The sequence below is a fragment of the Bufo gargarizans genome, chromosome 8, assembly GCF_014858855.1.
Source record: "Bufo gargarizans isolate SCDJY-AF-19 chromosome 8, ASM1485885v1, whole genome shotgun sequence".
In the NCBI taxonomy this organism is placed as follows: Eukaryota; Metazoa; Chordata; class Amphibia; order Anura; family Bufonidae; genus Bufo; species Bufo gargarizans.
In genome coordinates, this window is record NC_058087.1 from 193,826,523 (window position 1) to 193,849,512 (window position 22,990).

Here is a 22,990-nt window from a genome sequence, read left to right on the forward strand (position 1 = left end):
TTTTCTTTCCTGATCTGTTCCGTTTTTTCAGGAACAGATCAGGACCAGATCTGGACCCATTCATTTTCAATGGGTCCTGGAAAAAATCGGACAGCACAATGTGTGCTGTCCGTTTCCGTTGTTCCGTTCCGCATATCCGTTTAAATATAAAACATGTCCTATTCTTGTCCTGAAAAATCGGATCCTGGTACAATACAAAGTCAATGGATCCGCAAAAAACGGATGACATTCGGATGTCATTCCGTATGTCATCCGTTTTTTGCGGATTCCGTTCCTGGAAACACATAACAAATAATTATTTTCTTTTTTTTTTCTTCAATTTTTTTTCAAAGAAATCCAAACAACTTTATTTGATTATTGAAATGTATACATGTTTCCGTTTTTTGCGGATCCGCAAAAAACGGATGACATACGGAAACATTTTCAGGAACAACGGATCCGCAAAAAACGGACCGTTTTTCAGGATGAAAAAAAACAGGACGTGTGAATGGACCCTAAGTATATGGAGATCCTATAGACACATCTGTATGATGCCTGTGTGGGGTGGGGGGCAGCTCACTGCACAGATTCAACCAAATACATTAAAAAATGATAATAAAAATAATCCAAAAATAAGACAACGCTCCTGCCATCGCCGACCTCACACTGAGGAGGGTAAAGAGTCACAATGAGAGGTGGAACACAAGGAGGCCCCCCACTAGCCTCATGTACCAGGGGGTTGGTGGAGACTATAGGAATGTACACGAGGCAGTCGAATAAGAGGTTTCATAGAATCCATGAGGTGAAGGCTTCTCAGTGAGAAGTGAAGGGTCCTGGGGCGTCTTCATCTTGCTACTATTCTCAGGATGTTGGCCTGTGGAGAGGGAGAACTGTCAGTATTGGATCTTCACCCTCACACAACAGAAGTAAAACTCCTATCATTGCTTGTATCTCATTAGAGCTGTAACCATACACAAAACATGGAGTCTTACCTCTAAAAATATGTCGACAAATTTGGCAGATATCCCTTCTATAGAGGCCAGGTCCTCCAACTGAAAAATAAATAATTTCTTAAAAAAAAAAAAAGAAAAAAGAAGAGGAGTTGTCCCTTCTTGCTGTTACGAAGACAAGATGAGACTAATAGGAAACCACCAGGTGGCGGATTAACAGCGGAGCAGGCCAGCTCTGCACCGTTTCGGTAGTTCCCACTGCAATGCATGAGAGCTATGTAAACAGCGAAGCAAGCCATAGTGCGAGTCAGGGTAAGCGTATAGCTTTACTGTGACACGCTGTTTGTGGCTCCCTTGTTATCCAGCCACCTGGTGTTAGGCTCTTAGGCCAATCTGACCATCGGATCGGTGAAATGGGACAACCCCTTTAACCTTGGCCTGCACAATAAGTCTGTCTTCCATATCATTTAGAAACACTCAATGTCAGTTTACAGCAGGTGGTCCCGGTCTTTAAACCTGTGCCAATGAATATTTACGGGGCTGTTTTAAAGGGGTTATCCAGGAATTTGATATTCATAGCCTATCCTCAGGCCATGGTGCTGGAAGTCAAACCCAGATTGATTGGATAATCAATGACGTATCCTGAGGCCATCAATATTAAAATTCCTTTAAAGGAATTGCCGGGCCAGTCACAGGTAATATACTTACCCCGTGCCGCTCCTAGTCCATGCACACTGATGAAAACATCTGGGGGGGTGGAGCAGCCAATGGCAGGCGCGGACGAGCCTTCCTGGCGTCACCTGCAATGCTATGGAGGCTCGTCCCCACCTGCCATTTGCTGCTTCCCACACCAGATGTTTGCCGAAATGGGATAACCCCTTTACGCTTGCTGCTGCAGTGATCAGGCATGAGGTTGTCAGGTGCCCAGCATTCAAGGGACAGAGAGAAGACCCTAAAGCCCAGTTACAGTTGACCAGTATAGTATAAGAAGTGATAAATAATGAAGTCCTACACAGAAAATACCCTCCTCCGCAGCCAGTGTCATACGGTTAGCCCTAAGTCAATTACCCTAAAATGGACAATGACAAAGTTCCAAAATCCCTCAGACCTGAACCAGATGACATCCACCGCGCCATTCATTCAGGATTCCCTTGTGCCATACAATACCACATACACAACCTTTCACTTACGTTTTTGAATGGGCCGTTGACCTCCCTCCAACCCACAATGAGCTTGGCCTTCTTGTCCCAAATCTTCTGCAAGGACTTGAGCTCTGTTATCGAGCCTTCATTCAGCAGATTCAGAAGTTTCTCTCGGCCATTCTGGAGCAGATCTGTCCGCAGAGTCAACTCCCAGCCAGGCATGTTCTCGCAGCCTGTGGGGGTTCCCTGTGGAATTCACATAAAGACAATAAAAAACATCCAAATACAACTGCAGTGTCCCAGGGGGTCAGTAGTGTATGCTGGGCTTTGTAGTGCAGATTTACCCACTAACCTGGGATCCACTGTCGTCTTCAATCGGGGCAAATACTGGAACAGGCAGGTATTTAATGTTCGTGACGCCAGTGTCAATTAAACGGTGACACGCCGTGTATAGTAATGTAGAAGAATGAAGCAACCACGGGTTAGCCAACCAAAACGGGAACTTTTTACTGAACGTCAGTGAGAATCATACATGGACGCAGTTGGAAGCGCAGTTCCAAGGAAGACAGTTGGTTTCTATTTGAACCCAGTTGGTTCTTAGAAGTACAGACTGGCCGGTTTTAGCAATGTTCTTTACAGAGTGTTAATTACAGGAGTTGCAGTACAGGCGGCTTGCACACTATTCCTGACTGGTCCTGAAACATGTGACTTTTTCTCCAAGGTCTAATGCCCTATAGCTGGCGCATCCTTGAAGCTGTCCTTATCTAGTACCTCCTCTGTTATCTTGAGTACCTCTTGCTTTATCTGATCGGCCTCTGTGGTATTCTGTGTCTTCAGGCTGTTTAGCTATGCCCTTCTGACTTCTATGCATACGGACTCAGGAGGGAACCCTCTCTGCACTGAGTCTGGAAACTTCTCCCTTCCTGAGCTAGGCCCTAGCCTATTTATACTGAACTGGGGGCTCCCTCTGCTGGCTGTGATAAGGATTGCCGGTAACCGGCCTGACTGGCTTAAAGGGAACTACACATTCAAATCTAGCAGTGTCGGGTAGCCTACCCGTATGCTGCACACCCCCAGACTTTAACGTGAGTAAGGCCTCGTACTCACACACATGCCTGAACCAACATAAGCTGATGCATAAGTTAAACATGGCATTATAAATATAATAAACAACTATTTCACACAAAAATATAACATTTGCAATAAATGACGCGAGAAAAAGGGGCGTCTTCTTTCTTCTTAGACACGGCCGCTGACCTGGCACAGCGGACTTAAGGTGAACCAGGTTAGTCTATTTTTCTTGACTGAAGTATAATAAGGAACTACACAGGGTTTCCCCGTGGGTGTAGAACAGGCAAGGGCTCACGTGGAGGAGTCCATTCTTGCGCACAAACATCAAGCAGGCTATTTCCGATAGTAACTGTTCGGGAGGAGACACCACCAGCATAGTCAAAGTCTCCTAAATGGACTGGCGGACGTCCCCTGGTCATCCGGGTGGACCTTCTCAACACAGGGGTTTCCTCTTCCCTTAGCACCGAGGTAGAAGAGAGAGGAGCAACAGGAGGATCTCCATCCGTGAGACCTTGGTCAGGAACAACAGGATCCACTAGAGGGGGAACTGGATCCGGGGCATCTGGAACCGGCTCTTCTGGAAGTAAAGGTACAGTAGGTGCCGGAGCGGGCACCAACAAGTTCAACCATGGTGTCAGAAGCCAATGCATGGGATCAGCGTCATACCTTAGATTACGGACAGCCTGCATAGGATCCTCGGGCTGTATCGATGACTCTGACACAGGGGGTTCAGATATAGAACTCTCGGCACTGGGTCCTGGTGTCAGGCAGAGCTTTAACCGGTTTCGGTGTACAATTTGGGATCCCCTGCCCTCCCGGGTGATCTCATAAGTGTGGGTTCCAACATTTGGGATTGCAGTGACAACATAGGGACTTTGCTCCCATTTACTGTCCAGTTTACTGGTACGGCGGTTATTTTTTAACCATACCACAGCCCCTATCGTCAGGGGTTCTGCATGGGCTGCTTGGTCATAGTCTCTCTGCTGCCGGTCTCTAGCATAGTCCATACGTTCCTGAACAATAGCTTGGGCCGTATTCAATCGCCTTTGGTGTTCAGCAACCCAGTCGGTATTAGGGAATGGGTTGATGCAATCAGGTACGAGTACATCCAAGGAGTGGTCAGCAGGCAATAACCCTTGGCGCCCAAACATCAAATAAAAGGGGGTATACCCGGTGGAACAGTGTATGGTATGATTGTATGTGAACATGAGCTGTGGCAACAGATTAGGCCAATCTCCCCTGGTTTCAGGAGGCACGGTCCTCAGCATCTCTATCAAGGTCTGATTCATTTTTTCACATAATCCATTACCTTGCGGATGGTAGGCCGTCGTCCGGATCTTCTTACAGTTGTGCAGGCGGCACAGTTCATGGAACAGGTGGGACTCAAAAGCAGGACCTTGATCGGTGAGGATCTTTTCTGGACAACCGTAGGGCAGGAGGAAGTGTTTCCAGAACAGTTCGGCTGTAGTCTTGGCCGTCTGGTCTCTCACAGGCACCGCTACAACAAACTTAGTGAAATGGTCAATAATAGTCATAGCGTACACATACCCTGAGCGACTAGGCTCCAGTTTCACATGGTCGATGGCGACAAGTTCAAGAGGACGAGTACTTACAATGGGTCTCAGTGGTGCCCTCTGATCATGGTGTTCACCTCGTTTCAAGGCACAGGCTACACACTCCCGACACCACTTCTCCATGTCTTCTCTCATGCCCACCCAGTAAAACCGCTGTCGGATATTTGCCTCAGTCTTTTGGACCCCAAAGTGACCGGATTGATTGTGGTACATCTCCAACACCATACCTGCATCTCGTCGGGGTATGAGAATTTGATGCACTCGTTCGTTGGACACTGGGTCTAGGCTTCTCCGTAGCAACAGGCCCTTTTGTATGAAGAGTTGATGGCGCTGTCTCCACAGCTTGATGAGCTCAGGATCTGTACTCTTACGCCGAATCCTCTCAGGGGCTCTGCCACTGGTAATGAAGTCCAACAATTCACCCAGCACTCTACTTTCAGACTGTAGTTTCACCCACCTTTCTTCTTTGAGTTCCGGCCTACTGGAGGGTGAAGGAACTGCAGCTCTGTTACTGGTAGCCCGAGCCTGATCCTGTTGAGCAAATTTATGGTAGAAGGCCGGCATTTCTACATCTTCCCAAGCATCTCGCACATCATCAGGAGCTGTCTCTGTGGGAAGTCTGGATAAAGCATCAGCATTGTCATTAGTACGTCCAGTGCGATATTTTACAGAGAAATCATAGTTGGCGAGACGAGAGGCCCATCTTTGCTCCAAAGCCCCCAATTTAGCTGTATTTAGATGTGCCAGAGGGTTATTATCAGTGAATGCAATGAATGGGGTAGCGGCTAGATAATCTTTGAATTTTTCCGTCACTGCCCACACTAATGCCAGGAACTCTAGTTTGAAGGAACTATAATTCTGGTCATTTTTCTCAGCTCCTTTCAGGGAGCGGCTTGCATAAGCTATCACTCTTTCTTTTCCCTCTTGAATCTGGGCCAACACAGCCCCCAGGCCTCACTTGCTAGCATCAGTATACAGATGGAAGGGCTTGCTGTAGTCTGGATAACCTAACACGGGAGGCTCGGTCAGTTTTTTTTTTTAACAACTGGAACGCTATCTCTCTTTCTTCATTCCACTCAATGAGCACTGGAGTTCTAGGACTTTTCTTGGGCTGCCCCCTCAAGAGTTCCTGGATAGGATCGGCTATTTGAGCAAAATGGGGGATGAAACGTCTATAGTAGCCGGCAAAACCAAGGAAACCCCTCACCTCTTTGACGGTAGTGGGGACCGGCCAGTTACGGACAGCCGCTAACTTATCAGGGTCAGGTTGTACGCCCTCTCCGCTTACCACATGCCCCAGGTATTTTACCGCAGGTTTGAGCAAGTGGCATTTAGATGGCTTTACCTTCAGGCCATATTTGACAAGGATTTCAAAGACCTCTGCTAAGTGTTTCAGGTGGTCTTCATATGTTTTTGAGTACACAATGACGTCATCTAGATACAGCAGCACTGTTTCGAAGTTTTTGTGACCCAAACACCGCTCCATTAGTCTCTGGAAAGTTCCTGGGGCATTACATAACCCGAACGGCATACAATTGAATTCGAACAGGCCCATGGGAGTGGTGAAAGCAGTCTTTTCCCTATCTGCCGGGGCCATGGGTACTTGCCAGTAGCCACTGGTCAAGTCCAATGTGGAGAAATAGGCAGCGGAGCCCAGAGCAGTTAGTGACTCTTCAATGCGGGGCAGTGGGTATGCGTCTTTGTGGGTTATTTGGTTAATTTTTCTATAGTCCACGCAGAAACGGATACCACCATCCTTCTTCTTTACAAGGACCAGGGGTGCCGCCCACGGGCTACGACTGTCCCGGATTACATTAGAGTCTTTCATCTCTTGGATCATTTCTTTTACAGTCTGATATGAAGTAGGCGGTAAGGGTCGGTATCTCTCCTTGATAGGAGGATGAGAGCCAGTAGGTATGGTGTGTTGTATGGCACTAACCTCTCCATAATCAGCAGCATGTTTACTGAAGGCCTGGTGGTGCTCTTTGACAAGCCGTAGTATCCCTTCTTGTTGACTGTTGGGGGGTAGTCTCGTCCCCGACATGTAGCTCTTCCCACCAGGGTACTTGTGACTGGGGCACCGGCGGACATCCGCTGACTGCAGCTGGCGGCTTTTCTGTCACTGGAAGACGGATGATGTCTTGGAAGAACACCTGAGAAAGCTGGGCAACAGGGTAATGCTTAGTAAGCGCAACAGGATGATCACTCAGGTTAATCAGACGGACAGGTACTTTACCTTGGGAGACGTTCACCAGGCACTTGGCAGCTCTCACATAAGGGTAGTTCTCCATCTGGATTGGTTCCACCAGGGCTGGATAATCTTGGCCTTGGACTCCCAGGACAGCACGACACCATAAGAGAGTTTGGGAATTAGGAGGCAAAGTCACAGGCTTATTATCACGAATCTTGGCAGTACAAATTTCTCCTTTCCCGTTAGCAAACCTCTGCTGGGCACTTAACACAGTGATAGTCTTTTGAATCACCCTCTTGGATGCAGAGGAAGCGGTGGGCAGAGTCTGGTGTAATACGGCAAGGATTTCTGCATAACAGTTTTTGAAGACATTGGTGCCTAGAATGACAGGATGTCCTCCTCTGTCGCCGGCCTGTACTACTATCACCCCCTGTTGAGGCAAGGTTACTTCTCCCACCTGCAGGGTGGGTTCCCAGTATCCATGGATCTTTACCGGTTTGCCATTGCTGGCGATAATCTCTACCCAGGATTCAGGCGGCTGGGTCAATTGGTTGGTGTCCCAGAATCTTTCAAAGGCGGGCAGCTGAATAGTAGTGACCTGAGACCCAGTATCTAATAGGGCTTCAAAGGGGACCCCGTTAATCTCTACATTGATTTTAGGATGGGATCCTACATACCGTGGCATCCAATTTGGATCTTTTGGACCTAGTGTTCTACCTCCCGAGGGGTGGTCCTCAGCCTCAGGGGTTGCCCGTTTAACTGCCAGCAAGTGGATTCTGTGTGTCCCACCTTTTTGCAGTATGTACACACGGGCCGCTTGCGATCCCTATTACGCCTCCCAGGATCCCTGGGGTGAGTCTCTTGGTATGGAGGTGGGAACGGCTTAAGGGGTGACAGGAACTCCTCTTCTGACATCATAGGTTTTTCCCATTCCTCCATTTTTCTGCACACTCTCTCTAGGCTTTTAGTGAGGTGATTTACTTGCTCTGTCAGCATGGCGATAGTATCTGTAGCTGTAGCTTGAACAGCTTGACCGGCCTCAGCTCGGTTAATGATAAACGGTTTTGACCTGCAGGCTGGTAACTCAGTTGGGGTGTTCAACTCTGTAGATACTGCTGACCCCAGAATTTTTATAGCCAGTTCTTTAAAGTCCAGAAAGGTACTGTTAGGGTGTTGGGCGGACAGCATCTTTAATTGGGTCCTTATTTGCTCACTAGCCACTCCGGTAATAAATTGTTCCCTCAGGGTCTGATCCTGGTTATCAGCTTCCTTGGGGTCTATCTGAATTACAGCCCCCAAAGCCTCCTGAAGTGATAGGGCATAGTCACGGAGGGACTCACCGGACTTCTGTTTCTTGCCAAAGAAGTGCATCTTTATCTCTGAGGCAGTCCTCGTTTCAAAAGTGGCCCTGAGGCGGGTGAATATCTGCTCTAGAGTACTCCGTTCCGCAGCAGGCCAGGATAATACCTCTCTGCGGGCAGCCCCCTCCAGTTGCGCTAGCAGGATTTCCATTTGCTGATCGGCATTTATGGGGTATAGTTTGAATAAGGCCAGCAACTTTTCTTTAAAGTCTCTTAGGGTATGGGCCTCTCCGTTATAGCGGGGAAACCATGGGGCCCCAAAATAGTAAGGCATGGTAAAGGGCATCATGCTGGGGGCTATAGGATGATTAGGAGCCGCGAGCTCTCCCGGATCCGGCCGCTCGGCAACTCCCGGATCTGACATGTTACCTTATTACGAGGTGGCCGCTGGTGACTAAAGGGGCCGGAACAATCCCCTTCCCTCCGGATACGAGTTCTTACCGGTTTCGCCGGGTGTGCGCAGGCCAAATCTCGAGAGACTCCGGACTTCCTGCGACCGCGGTGACGTAGAGGAAACAGGGCAGCGGCGGTGCGATGATGAAGAGGGGCGGGCTTTTCGGTGTCCTTGAAGGGATCCGCCCACGAAGGTCCTCAGCAGCGCGGGAAACTTTACTCCAGGCGGCTGGTGGCCATCTTGATCACGATTCCCTGACAGCAAGCAGGGTGTTGAAAAGTCCAATAAATCACAGTCCACAAATACGATTTTCCCTCTGGGGGTAGCGCAACACAGTACAGCGCCTCTGATTCCTCCCAGGCACAATTTTAATCCACCGGCTTGAAAATAAAGGGTACAGTCCTCGCAATACGGTGGTGGAATAGTTAAAGCACACAGTTCACACTTCTCTGCACTTCAGAAGTATGCGGATCCTGTTCGTGACGCCAAAAAGAGCGATGCAGTGTCCCAGGGGGTCAGTAGTGTATGCTGGGCTTTGTAGTGCAGATTTACCCACTAACCTGGGATCCACTGTCGTCTTCAATCGGGGCAAATACTGGAACAGGCAGGTATTTAATGTTCGTGACGCCAGTGTCAATTAAACGGTGACACGCCGTGTATAGTAATGTAGAAGAATGAAGCAACCACGGGTTAGCCAACCAAAACGGGAACTTTTTACTGAACGTCAGTGAGAATCATACATGGACGCAGTTGGAAGCGCAGTTCCAAGGAAGACAGTTGGTTTCTATTTGAACCCAGTTGGTTCTTAGAAGTACAGACTGGCCGGTTTTAGCAATGTTCTTTACAGAGTGTTAATTACAGGAGATGCAGTACAGGCGGCTTGCACACTATTCCTGACTGGTCCTGAAACATGTGACTTTTTCTCCAAGGTCTAATGCCCTATAGCTGGCGCATCCTTGAAGCTGTCCTTATCTAGTACCTCCTCTGTTATCTTGAGTACCTCTTGCTTTATCTGATCGGCCTCTGTGGTATTCTGTGTCTTCAGGCTGTTTAGCTATGCCCTTCTGACTTCTATGCATACGGACTCAGGAGGGGAACCCTCTCTGCACTGAGTCTGGAAACTTCTCCCTTCCTGAGCTAGGCCCTAGCCTATTTATACTGAACTGGGGGCTCCCTCTGCTGGCTGTGATAAGGATTGCCGGTAACCGGCCTGACTGGCTTAAAGGGAACTACACATTCAAATCTAGCAGTGTCGGGTAGCCTACCCGTATGCTGCACAACAACCCAAGCAAAACTCTGGGAAAGCTGGATGATGGTTCCTGTGAGCGTTGTGCATCAGACATGCTAGTGGCTATTTGATTTTTTGTGCATAGAGGAGTTTCTCACCTGCGTTTTCTTCTCAATTACTATGATCCCTTTTTCTTTGGTGTTTAGATTGAAATCTGGAGACAACCAGAGACAAGACTTAAGCTGCAGTAAGCATAAAATCTAAAAATCTGACACCCACTACAGTTGACAGATGGAGAAACCCAGAGCACCCACAACACCAGTAACTAACAGAGGAGCTTCTGACCTCTAGCCAGGCTTGTGCCAGAGAGCTGTTCCTCAACTGTGAAGACTCCAAGTTTCGTACCATGCAGTGGCAGGACACGGAGCACTTTCTTGGTCTTGGCAGTGGAGCGAGTCATCATAGGCTCCCGGAAAATGCTCTCGCTCACGCTGGAATCGGACAACTCTAAGTGTGAGTTGTTTGATTTCTCAAAAAGAGCCTCATCTGCCAGAGATTTGTCCTCCAGCTCCTTCTGCTTCACCTTCAACCTCTGAGGAATGGAAAAGGGGAAGAATTAAAAGAGAGAAATACATCATTTAATCCCACCGGAAAACAAACAGATAAAGGTCTGTCCAGTTTTATCTCCTTTATAATCACGTTAGAACCATAAATACATCTGTGGCCTCATCGATTATGGTGGGTGATCAGCAGGATAGGTGTGAGCAAGAGCACAACACAGTATCTGACACAGGAACGGCTGAGGCTCTGACATGTCTCCCAGCAGCAAATATAATTCCACAGAATGTAAACCATTAACAATGGGAATATTTTAGTGCTTTGCCCACAAGATGCTTCCTGGTTGGGCACCCTGCTGCACACGCAGTGAACCGATGTGCACTGTCCGCAGCTTCATTTGCACAATGTGCATGTAGCCAATGTCTCCAGTCTCATCTCAGATAATGTATTACTTCTTTTACTACCCAGCGCTCTAACGGCTGGTTTTGACATGGACAGCTAAACCACTGCTGTGTAACAAACTGGTGGATTAGTGGCCCCAAAACGTTCACTTTTTGTTTACAGAAGACTGGGCAAACCTTTTAAAATACTAACAAAAAGACGCCGCAGATTACACAAGCACGGTGGCTCAGTGGTTAATGGCGGCTTAGTGGTTAGCACTGGTGCCTTGCAGCGCTTGGATCCTAGGTTTGAGTCTGAACAAGGATGACATCTGCATTTGTTCTCCCAGTGTCTGTGTGCGTTTCCTACAGATACTCCGATTTCTTCCCACATTCGAAAAACATACTGATAGGGAACTGAAGTGATGGCAATGTGTGTAAAGCGCTGCAGAATAGGTTGTTGCTATATAACCAAGAGAAATAAAGAAAATGTTATGTTCTGGCCCTGCCTCACCGCAATCTCTAACCGAGTCTCCTCCAACTGCTTCATAAGCACCATGCGCTCTCGTCTGGGTGTGTTCAGTAGCTGCATCTCCATTTTTCCCATTTCTGTTAGGATTTTATCCAATTTGAGCAGCCTTTCCGCTAGGGCTGGGTCTAAGTGGGAAAGCCGGCGCCTCCTGTAAGAAAGCAGAATATTGTTCAGTAAGGGGCACACCCCGGCTAACCATACCCGCAGACCTAGGCACATACTTTTTTGCGTATTTGGACATATTAGGAGACTCTTCTGTGGAATCAGTCTTGTGACTTAAAGGATGGAAGGTACTCAGGCACATAAACCTACCATCTACCTTACTCCCCCCCTCCTGTCCCCAATTAACACACCGAGACATCTTCTTGGGAAAAGAGCCTTCTCGGCCAATTTTATTCAACAACATTAATTATCACTTAACATAAATACGTAATAATAATAACACGCATAACATATCAATTACCATAACATCTGAACCATTGAATAGGATCCTAGAAGGCAACAGGTAAGCTGTGTTTTCACCATTCACCTCCACTTGTCATATCGCCTTACCCTCGGCCGCGGTCACCGACCCGAGAGCACCGAATACTCCAAACTGTAATTATTCTCCCCTGTAGGCCCATCTGCCCAACAGGAGCCCCATGCACAAGCTTACCGAACCTCCTGAGATGCACACTCCACCTTGGCATGCACCTCATAAACTTATCATTGCCTTCCAGGACCCTCCATTACCACGCCACAACAAACCCTTCAACCCCCTGCCAAAATACCGGGCGGGCGGGAAAAAACCTTCGTCCTTCTTCCCCAGCGCCGTTTGGTCAACTCCGCCCCCCAGTACCCTCATATACTGCCCGGGAAAATGCATAACCCAAGGCCCCTCCCCAAGACTTAAACTTAACCCCTAACTGCCTGGACTTCCCCCCAAGTCAAAGAGCACTACGCCCAGGCTGCGCCTAGCTCCGTTTGCTCCCATGACTTAAAGGATGGAAGGTACTCAGGCACATAAACCTACCATCTACCTTACTCCCCCCTCCTGTCCCCAATTAACACACCGAGACATCTTCTTGGGAAAAGAGCCTTCTCGGCCAATTTTATTCAACAACATTAATTATCACTTAACATAAATACGTAATAATAATAACACGCATAACATATCAATTACCATAACATCTGAACCATTGAATAGGATCCTAGAAGGCAACAGGTAAGCTGTGTTTTCACCATTCACCTCCACTTGTCATATCGCCTTACCCTCGGCCGCGGTCACCGACCCGAGAGCACCGAATACTCCAAACTGTAATTATTCTCCCCTGTAGGCCCATCTGCCCAACAGGAGCCCCATGCACAAGCTTACCGAACCTCCTGAGATGCACACTCCACCTTGGCATGCACCTCATAAACTTATCATTGCCTTCCAGGACCCTCCATTACCACGCCACGAACGACCATAGGAGACACCTCACCTATGGGAGTCCCGCCAAACCCGGAAAGCCGTCTCCAGACCCTCCTGAACCCCTAAAGCCCACATGTCAATACCCACCTCATTAAGGTGGACACCATCAGCCCTAAGGAACTGAGGCGATCCCGCCTCCAGCTCCCGATGACGCACCACAATTCCACCATGACGCCTCACAAAACGTCCGACCTCCCTATTAAGTTTAGCCCGGGCCTTGTTGAGACGCTCAACCGACCTCGCAAAACGCCAGACTCTCCGAGCCACCACCTCAGACCAAACCACCAACACACCCGGAAAATCCGACCACAAACGCAGGAGGTCCAGCTTCATATCACGAATTACCTCCCTAGTACTGCGCACACCCAGGTCATTCCCCCCAACGTGCAACACAACAATATCAGGTGACCTATCCAACAAGACTGAAGCATGAAATTCAGGAAGCACCCTACCCCACAAAAGGCCCCGTATTCCAATCCAGCGCACTTGCATGTCAGCCGGGTCAAACCCCAACTGCCGTCCGTTCCTCCGCACGTCCGCCCGCAAAGCTCCCCAGTACACGTAGGAGTGTCCGAAGATCCACGCCATACAAGCCGAACCTGGAAACACAGAAATAATAAAAACCTAACACACTAATCAGCGCAACAAAACACTGAACACCACTGAACATCATCCCCGTTGGCACTCACAACATGTGGGTGCGAACATACAATTGATAACACCTAGACTCCCATCGGCCAATACGTTTAATGGCCTCCTCCCCCAGGCCCCATCTGGCCGCCTCCGTAGCCGCCCCAATCCGAAAGGAATGGGACGCAAAGTCCCGAGCCGGGTATCCCGCTGCAACCAAACACTTACGAAAAACCGCCACAAACTGATACCTCGACAACGCTGACCCATCTTCATGCATCAACAACGAACCCATCACCTCCGGCCTAACCACCAACAACTCCTCCACGCACCTGACCGGACACAACACCGACCCAAGCAACGGGCGCAGGGTAACAACCGCCCCTTTTCCCTCCTGATCCGTTTTAGACCTACGCAAAACGCAGCGCAAACCTCCCCCATAAAAACACACATCCTGCCGCAACAGACCTCCCCCACACGACCGATTCCCCGACACCAACTCGGACACCCGGAAAGCCCCAAAAAAAGCCAAGGAAAAAGCAGCCCTAAACAAACAAACCTCATAAGGCGTCAAGCACACCACACCAACCATCTCCCACAACGATTGCAACACCGCCCATGAAACCGGCCTACGCGTGTCCGGCCGCGCGGCGCTACGCCTATAACCCTTCAAAGCTTGCCTAACCAGAAAGCAGTTACCCACACCCATCAGACCCCGCAACCGCAACCAAAAATTGACAGCCGCCACTCGCTTGGAAACCACCGAAACAGACACCCCCGAACTATAAGACAAACCGATAAAATATACCAACAGCATCTGAAAATCCTCCGCTACCTCACAACCCCCCACCTGATCCAGCAACTGCTCCCACTGAGACCACACCGAAGAATACGCCAACCACGTACTCCCACTCACGGACCGGCGAATCAACTCAGAGGAGACCCCAAGGCCACGTTCCAGAGCCACTGAGGACATGATAGACCCGTCTCGTCCGCATCCGGCACCAGTCCGCGAAAACGGTCCCACTGAAAGCGAGAAAGTGAGTCAGCAATGTCGTTCTCAACCCCCGGAACATGCACAGCCACGAAACAAGCATTCAACCGCAAGCCCCTAAGCACTAAATGGCGAAGCAAGCGCACAACCGGGGGAGAATTAGCCGACTGGCTGTTAATCGCCTGAACCACCCCCATGTTGTCACAGCAAAATCTCACTCTTTTATTCCGGAGCACGTCCCCCCACAACTCTACAGACACAACGATCGGAAACAACTCCAACAAAACCAAATTCCACAAAAAACCTGCCTCCACCCAAGCATCCGGCCAGGCACCCGCGCTCCACTGACCCGCACAAAAGGCCCCGTAACCACAAGACCCCGACGCATCCGTACACAACTCCAAATCCGCACTGGACACAGGAGCCCCCATCCACACAGAACGCCCATTAAACTCCTCCAGAAAACGCTCCCACACCAGCAGGTCATCCCGGACCTCAGATGACAATCGCAAAAAATGGAAAGGCCTCTGCACCCCCGCCGTCGCCATGGCCAAGCGCCTACAGAAAACCCGACCCATTGGCAGAATTCTGCATGCAAAATTCAACTTACCCAGGACTGACTGCACACGCCGCAACTGCACCTTTCTAGCCCTACTCAAGAAAACAATATCCTCGCGCAAATCCGCCACCTTTTCCTCCGGCAACCGGCACTCCATGGCTACACTATCTATCACTATACCCAAAAACTTCACGGACGTCGCCGGGCCCTCCGTCTTCTCCGGCGCCAACGGGACACCGAGACGACCCGCCACGCTCTCCATCGTGTGCAGCAATACTGAACAAACACGCGACCCAGCAGGCCCCAAAAACAAAAAATCGTCCAAATAATGCAAAACAGAAGTCCACCCCGCCTCCTGCTTCACCACCCACTCCAAGAAGGAAGCAAACTTCTCAAACAAAGAACAGGAAATTGCACAACCCATCGGTAGACAACAATCAACATAAAAACTGCCCTCCCACTTAAATCCCAACAAATGAAAACTGTCCGGATGAATGGGCAACAAACGAAAAGCGGCCTCAATATCCGTCTTCGCCAACAAAGCCCCCTTCCCAAAACGACGCACCCACCGAACTGCCTCATCAAATGAAGTATACGAAACCGAACAAAGCTCCCCAGCAATACCATCATTAACAGAACCACCCTCCGGAAAAGACAGGTGGTGTATGAGCCTAAACTTGCCCGCCTCCTTCTTCGGGACCAAACCCAAAGGGGACACCCACAAACCCGGCAACGGGGATTCCGCAAATGGGCCAGCGACCCTACCAGCCGCGACCTCCTTACCAATCTTCTCCGTCACCACGGCAGGCAGACGCAAAGCCGATGCCAAGTTACGAGGGGCCACCCCCGGACTAACCGAACAACACGGGATCCGGAAACCATCCCTGAAACCAACGAACAACAAAGCAGCAGCAGCCCTATCTGGGTACCTCTCTAACCACGGCAGCATCTCTTCCACCTTCACCGGGGTCACCCCTCTTCTGCCCCCCATCAACACCTTTTCCTCGCCCCCGCTTGAAACAGCGCGACAGACTGTGCGCCCCGCCACAGCCGGAACACTCATGCTTGAACCTACAGTCCGCGAGGTATCTGCAATAACCCTCGTTGAACTGCCAGCAGCAACCCTTCTTATGCCAGATACCAGGCTCGGACGCCGGGGAACCCCCGGCCGCCCCCCGAAAGGACTGCTGACCCACCTTTGGAGCCGCCATAAGCCGCATCCAAAGGCCGATATCCTTGTGATCCCAGCGAATACTCGCCCGGACCGCCTTACGCTGACGAAACTGCTCGTCGTACCGCAACCAAGCCACACCCCCATACGTCCTGAAGGCCTCACCAATGGCATCCATGTAACAGAAAAGAGCGGAACAGTGTTCCGGCGCCTTTTCCCCCACCACACTCGCCAAGATGGCGAAAGCCTGCAGCCAATTTAAATACGTCCGCGGTATCAACCGATACCGACGTTTCTCCTCCTCATCCTTTTTGGACTCATCAGGCCTAACCCTATCCAAACCAAACTTCTCCAGCTGGAGCAAAGAGAAAATCTCCACATACTCGCCCCTCCAGATTCTCTCCTTAACCTCCACCTTCAAAACAGACGTACACCTCGCCCTTAGCCGCGTCCGCCAAACGCACCTCCTCCCCGACTTTTCCTTTCTCACCACCACCGACCGACACCTCCCCAGTCACTGGAACAGCCAAATCAGCCCCAACACCACTCGCTCCAGCCCCTCCAGACTGACAACCCGCACCACCTGCCGCCACCGGAGCCCAAACCGCCGCAGGGGACTCCCGCGCACCCGACCCCAACCTAGACAACAGGGACACCATCCCCTCCAGCAATTCCCGCGCTAACCCCTGGCCCTGCAAAACACCCCCCCCCCCCCCCCCCAGTTGCTCAACAGGAGCTCGCTGCTGACCCGAAGGCCCCTCACCTGACCGGCCCTGAGGTATCCGCCCAGCAGCTGCGGTCCGCCCAGCCGCTCCCGCCACCGATGGTCCGCCCAGCTGCGCCGCTGCCGGACCGGCTCCCTCCACGTCCATCCGGCCGTCGTCAGCACCCCAGTCGTCCTGGCTCAACTCGCCGTCCTCCACGTCCGCTAGCCTCCCAGGCCCACCAGCAGGCGGCCGCTGCCACTCCTCGTCTCCAGCAACCGACGGAAAACGCCTCTGTCCAGGCTCACCGGCAGGGGAACCGGCAGCTGCATCCGAAACAGCACCATCACTGCCGTCGTCCTGTGCTGCAGCACCTCCCAATCCAGCTCCTACATCAATCACAGGCTCCTGAACAAACCCGGCTGCAGTACCCACAACAGCCACCGGTGTCGCTGCTGCGCTCCGCCTGCTGCTCTGCAGACGCACAGAAGAACGCCGCCGGCCCGGAGACAAGGGCCGCGGCGCAACCCGCTCCACCGCCGACCGCACTCCAGGACCCAGGCCCCCACCGGAAGACCGCAGGGCCGCACGCTCCTCTCCACGCCGTGGCAGACACGCCGCCCGCTCCACAGGTAAGGGCCGACGTCCGGCTCGCTCCCCCTCCGGCGAGGACCCAGGGGGAGACACCGCACCGCTGTAACTCCTCCCACGCTGCGTATGGGACGAGGTGCCGGGGGTAGCCCGGTCCTCTCCCGCTGGTGCCCGGCGCCGACCAGGATTCCTCCCGCTGCGGCGGCGAGGCGCAGGGCTCACAGCCCTCACCGCCCGCAACGAAGGGTCCCTGCTGGGGCTCCTTAAGCGCCGCCGCACCCGTGGTACAATTTCAGGGCTCAGCCTCTCTGGGGGCACAGACCGCCTAGCCCTGGTGCGAGCTGCAGGGGCGGCCGGTGTGGGAACCGGACCCGCCAAGACGGCCTGCAAGCTCTGCTGCAGCCAATCGGCCCCATGTCTCTCCGCCGCCGTCCTCACAGCCCCCAACAATGCGTCCAAAGACTCCATAACTCACAGGGACACCGCAAAAAACCTTCGTCCTTCTTCCCCAGCGCCGTTTGGTCAACTCCGCCCCCCAGTACCCTCATATACTGCCCGGGAAAATGCATAACCCAAGGCCCCTCCCCAAGACTTAAACTTAACCCCTAACTGCCTGGACTTCCCCCCAAGTCAAAGAGCACTACGCCCAGGCTGCGCCTAGCTCCGTTTGCTCCCATTATGAGATCGGGGAGAGTTCTCCAAATCATCCTGAGGTCTCTTCATGGTAGGCTGGACTGTAGTTGAGCAGTGTATTGAGAAGAGCTGTTTGTCTGTGTATATGAGCCGTGTATGCAGCAGAGCTGTATGGCTGTATAGTTGATCAGTGTATGTAGCAGAGCGGTATGTCTTTGTAGTTTGCAGTGTATGCAGCAGAGCTGTATGTCTGCATCGTTGAGCAGTTTTTGCAGCAGAGCTGTATGTCTGTGTAGTTGAGCAGTGTATTGAGAAGAGCTGTTTGTCTGTGTATATGAGCCGTGTATGCAGCAGAGCTGTATGTCTGTCTAGTTGAGCAGTGTATGCAGCAGAGCTGTGTGTCTGTGTAGTTGATCAGTGTATGTAGCAGAGCTGTATGTTTGTGTAGTTGAGCAGTGTATGCAGCAGAGCTGTATGTCTGTGTAGTTGAGCAGTGTATGCAGCAGAGCTGTATGTCTGTGTAGTTGAGCAGTGTATGCAGCAGAGCTGTATGTCTGTGTAGTTGGCAGTGTATGCAGCAGAGCTGTATGTCTGTGTAGTTGGCAGTGTATGCAGCAGAGCTGTATGTCTGTGTAGTTGAGCAGTGTATGTAGCAGGGCTGTATGTCTGTGTATTTGAGCAGTATTTACAGTGTAGCTGAGCAGTGTATGCAGCAGAGCTATATGGCTGTGTAGTTGATCAGTGTATGTAGCAAAGCTGTATGTCTTTGTAGCTGAGCAGTTTTTGCAGCAGATCTATATGTCTGTGTAGCTGAGCAGTTTTTGCAGCAGAGCTGTATGTCTGTGTAGTTGAGCAGTTCTTGCAGCAGAGCTGGATGTTAGTGTAGACAAGCAGTGTATGTAGCAGAGCTGGATGTCTGTGGTTGAGCAGTGTATGCAGCAGAACTGTATGTCTGTGTATTTGAGCAGTCTTTACAGTGTAGATGAGCAGTGTATGCAGCAGAGTTGTATGGCTGTGTAGTTGAGCAGTTTTTGCAGCAGAGCTGTATGTCTTTGTAGTTAAGCAGTGTATGCAGCAGAGTGGGATGTCTGTGTAGTTGAGCCGTGTATGCAGCAGAGCTGTATGGCCGTGTATGCAGCAGAGCTGGATGTCTGTGTAGCTGAGCAGTGTATGTAGCAGAGCTGGATGTCTGTGTAGTTAAGCCGTGTATGGAGCAGAGCTGTATGCCTGTGTAGTTGAGCAGTGTATGGAGCAGAGCTGTATGTCTGTGTAGTTGGGCAGTGTATTCAGCAGAGCTATTTGACTGTGTAGTTGATCAGTCTATGTAGCAGAGCTAAATGTCTGTAGTTGAGCAGTGTATGCAGCAGAGCTGTATGTCTGTGTAGTTGAGTAGTGTATGCAGCAGAGCTGGATGTCTGTGTATTTGAGCAGTGTTTGCAGTGTAGTTGGGCAGTGTATGCAGCAGAGCTATATGGCTGTGTAGTTTATCAGTGTATGCAGCAGAGCTAAATGTCTGTAGTTGAGCAGTGTATGCAGCAGAGCTGTATGTCTGTGTAGTTGAGCAGTTTTTGCAGCAGAGCTGCCTTCGCAAAGCAGTTGTACCTAGGTGGGTGTTGGATTTCCCACGACTCAGTTTCTTTTGGCACAGGTTGCAAATGGCATCGCTGTTGTCAGAGGCAGAATACACGAAAGTGGGCCCTAGTGAGACCCTCGGGATTTAACCCTGAAATACACCACTGGTCAAAAGACCAAAGAAAGTCCCTGTAGGGGTCTACTAATTTGGAAAATAAAAGCCAAATACTTTATTTTGTTCATTTAAAAAAGGGGAGTTGCTACCCCACAAAAACCACACATTTTAAAACTAACAGGTGGCAATGCAAATTTATGTAAGGATTTGCTTCTCTCTCATTTAATTTGAGAACATATATATGTGCAGGTGGGTGGTTGGTGACAGTATACCACAATTTGATATACCCTATTGCTTTGTGTCCTGGGACCTGGGCCCAAGTTCCGGACACTGCTGCGCTGGTTGTCTCTACACTGGCACCAGATAAACACCACACTGGTTCATCACACACAGAACTGTAGCCCTACTATGGTTTACACATTTGCTGCCAACTGAACTAAAACAAGCGCCTAACACTAGTCCCCACCCGACATGTTTCGCCGCGATGCGGCTTCGTCAGGGGTTAGGGGTATTAGCGTCGGCGCGCTGAACAAACAAGGGTTTTATGCCTTAGGTAACGCCCCAGTTTGTCTGTTGCAAAGAACCCATTGGTCATATCCGCAGAGGGGGGGCGTGTCTCCGAAGTCACATGTCACGTGTGCCGGCGCCTAGCGATGAGGTCACCACAGGCTGCATGCGTCCGGCCATAGCACTGTTTCCACAGCTAATGTGCTATTGGTTGCGGCCGTCGCTCGTGTCTGACGTGCACTGGCGCCCAGCGATGACCTCATCACCAGGCGTCCACTCATCCCGAGCCAAACATTGACGCCGTCTGATCACAGCGTAACCATCGTCATCACCTCCTCACCTCCCCATGAGGGAAGTGGGAGTGGTTATCTCAAAGGATACAATGTAAAATCATGCACTAGATACATGTTAGGTGAATGACTGGATACAGGCCAATAGACTAGATAGGGGGGAGAGAGAAAGGAGCAAGGCGAAAAGATACATTATATTAACCATTTCATTAGGTTAACACCAGCGATTTATACACTATATATAACTCGCTGGTCAGAATTATGTAACTGCATCTGTCATATAGTATCTATCACCCTGCTCTATTTTACCACAGCATATATAGCCTTGTCGGCTCTAAGGAGAGGTTTTATAGGAATAATCTTATCCCTTTGTAGAATTTTATAGATATTATTTTTATAATTTTATCCTCTCATAGATGGCAAAAATTTCTTTTTTTGCAAAATGTTACAATATTTATTATTTACAAAAAGGCAGAAAAGGAGAAACCTTCATTTAGGCCGGATGGAGTTTGACTTGACAGTCTATATATCCATTTGGCCTCTTCTCTTAGCAGTCTGATGTCCAAATTTCCAGATCTGGGGCCCAGTTTGACTTGGGAGAGCCCCCAGAATTTCAGTACATCTATACGGCCATTGTGAATATATGACACATGTCTATATAGGGAAGTATCTTTTTTTGTGTTAATTGCACTAATGTGTCCCGAAATCCGTCTCCTCAGTTCCTGAACCGTCTTGCCAACATACAACTTTGGACATGTGCAGGAAGCTATATACACTAAACCACTGCTCTTACAATTAAACCAGTCACGAATTTCATACTCCCTACCATCAGCTGGGTTCACGAATCTTTTAATCTTTGGTAGGAAGCTACAGAAGGAGCAGCCACCACATGGATATGAACCGGTCACCTTCGATCTTAGCCAATTTCTGTTTTCCTGTCCTATTTTGGGAAGGAAACTGTGTACCAGTTGGTCCCTTAAACTTGGACCACGTCTAAAGGTGACACTAGGATGAGGTGGGAGCACCTGACGTAGATCTGGATCATTAAGGAGAATTTTCCAATATTTCCTTAAAATGTTTGTCATCAGTCGATGATGCCCATCAAAAGTACCTATACACCGGATGGTCTTGAGGTCCTGGGAGGTCACAGAGGGGGCAGTCCTGCATGAAATGAGGGAATCTCTTGTGAGGGCTTTTGCTCGATTAAAAGCCCTTTTAAGAACCTTTCGAGGGTATCCCCTGTCGCGGAATCTATTATATAGATCATCCGCTTGGATCTTAAACAACTCATCTGTTGAACAATTTCTTCTGGTGCGTAGATATTGTCCAAATGGTATTCCATTCTTTAGTGCAGTTGGATGCCAGCTTGAGAAATGCAAGAAACTATTTGTTGAGGTAGGTTTACGATAGATATCGGTCTGAATCTGTCCAGACTCATCTTTTTGTATCGTCAGATCTAAAAAATTTATTTGAGTCGGATTAATTTCAAACGTAAAATGCATACCGATATCATTTACATTAAGTAACTCAACAAAGTCAAGGAACTGTCCCCTCTCCCCCTCCCAGAACAGCAAGACATCATCAATGAAACGGCCCCAATAGCTAATATACTTAGTGTAGGGTTCCATACTTTCAGAAAAAACAATATTGTGCTCCCACCACCCCAAGAAAAGGTTCGCGAACGTCGGGGCACAGGGCGTGCCCATCGCGGTCCCGTGAATTTGGTGAAAAAAGGTTCCATTACATAAAAAATAATTGTGTGTGAGGACAAACATTAATAGTCGTATTACAAAATCATTATGTCTGTGAAATGACGTACTTTTCGTGTACAGAAAAGATTTGACCGCCTCAATACCTAGTTTGTGCTCAATATTAGTGTATAGGGCCTCGACGTCGAGGCTTGCTAAAAACGTGGATTTTGATAATGTGATATTAGCTATTTTGGATAATACATCATTTGTGTCCTTAATATAGGACGGTAATTCAGTCACAAAGGGCCTCAAAATGGTGTCAACATACTCACTAGCAGGTTGGGTTAATGCATCATTCCCCGAGACAATGGGTCTCCCTGGAATTGGGACCCTATTTTTGTGCACTTTGGGAAGTGCATAAAAAGTGGCGATGGTTGGATGTTTATTATATAGGAAAATAAATTCCTCCTTAGAAATTAATTGGTTGTCTCGTGCCTCCTTAAGGATAACATGCAGTTCAGTGAGGTAGGTACTTGTTGGATTGGCGTCTAAAGTTTCATAGATTTTTTTTATCACTTAGTAATTTTTCAACCATCAGGTCATATTCATTCCTATCTTGCACCACTATATTTCCCCCCTTGTCACTTGACTTGATTACAATTTTGTCATCTTTTTTTAAGGATTCCAAAGCAAAAACCTCCTCACTGTTCAAATTACTTT

General features: G+C 49.6%; 1 protein-coding gene across 2 annotated transcripts; it reads right to left on the reverse strand.

The window, feature by feature from the left end:
• Nucleotides 1–495: 495 nt before the first annotated feature.
• Nucleotides 496–11,033, reverse strand: LOC122945800 (kinesin-like protein KIF22). 2 transcript variants are annotated; one of them, XM_044305019.1, is made up of 5 exons: nt 10,296–11,033; nt 10,049–10,104; nt 2,120–2,317; nt 972–1,031; nt 496–853 (listed from the first exon to the last, which is right to left on the reverse strand). In XM_044305019.1, exons 1-5 carry the CDS (start codon nt 10,351–10,353, stop codon nt 824–826), a joined length of 402 nt encoding a protein of 133 aa, XP_044160954.1. In that variant the 5' UTR covers nt 10,354–11,033; the 3' UTR covers nt 496–823. The 2 variants fall into 2 exon arrangements, with proteins under 2 accessions (XP_044160954.1, XP_044160953.1); XM_044305018.1 differs by having other exon boundaries at nt 10,236–10,683.
• Nucleotides 11,034–22,990: the final 11,957 nt, after the last annotated feature.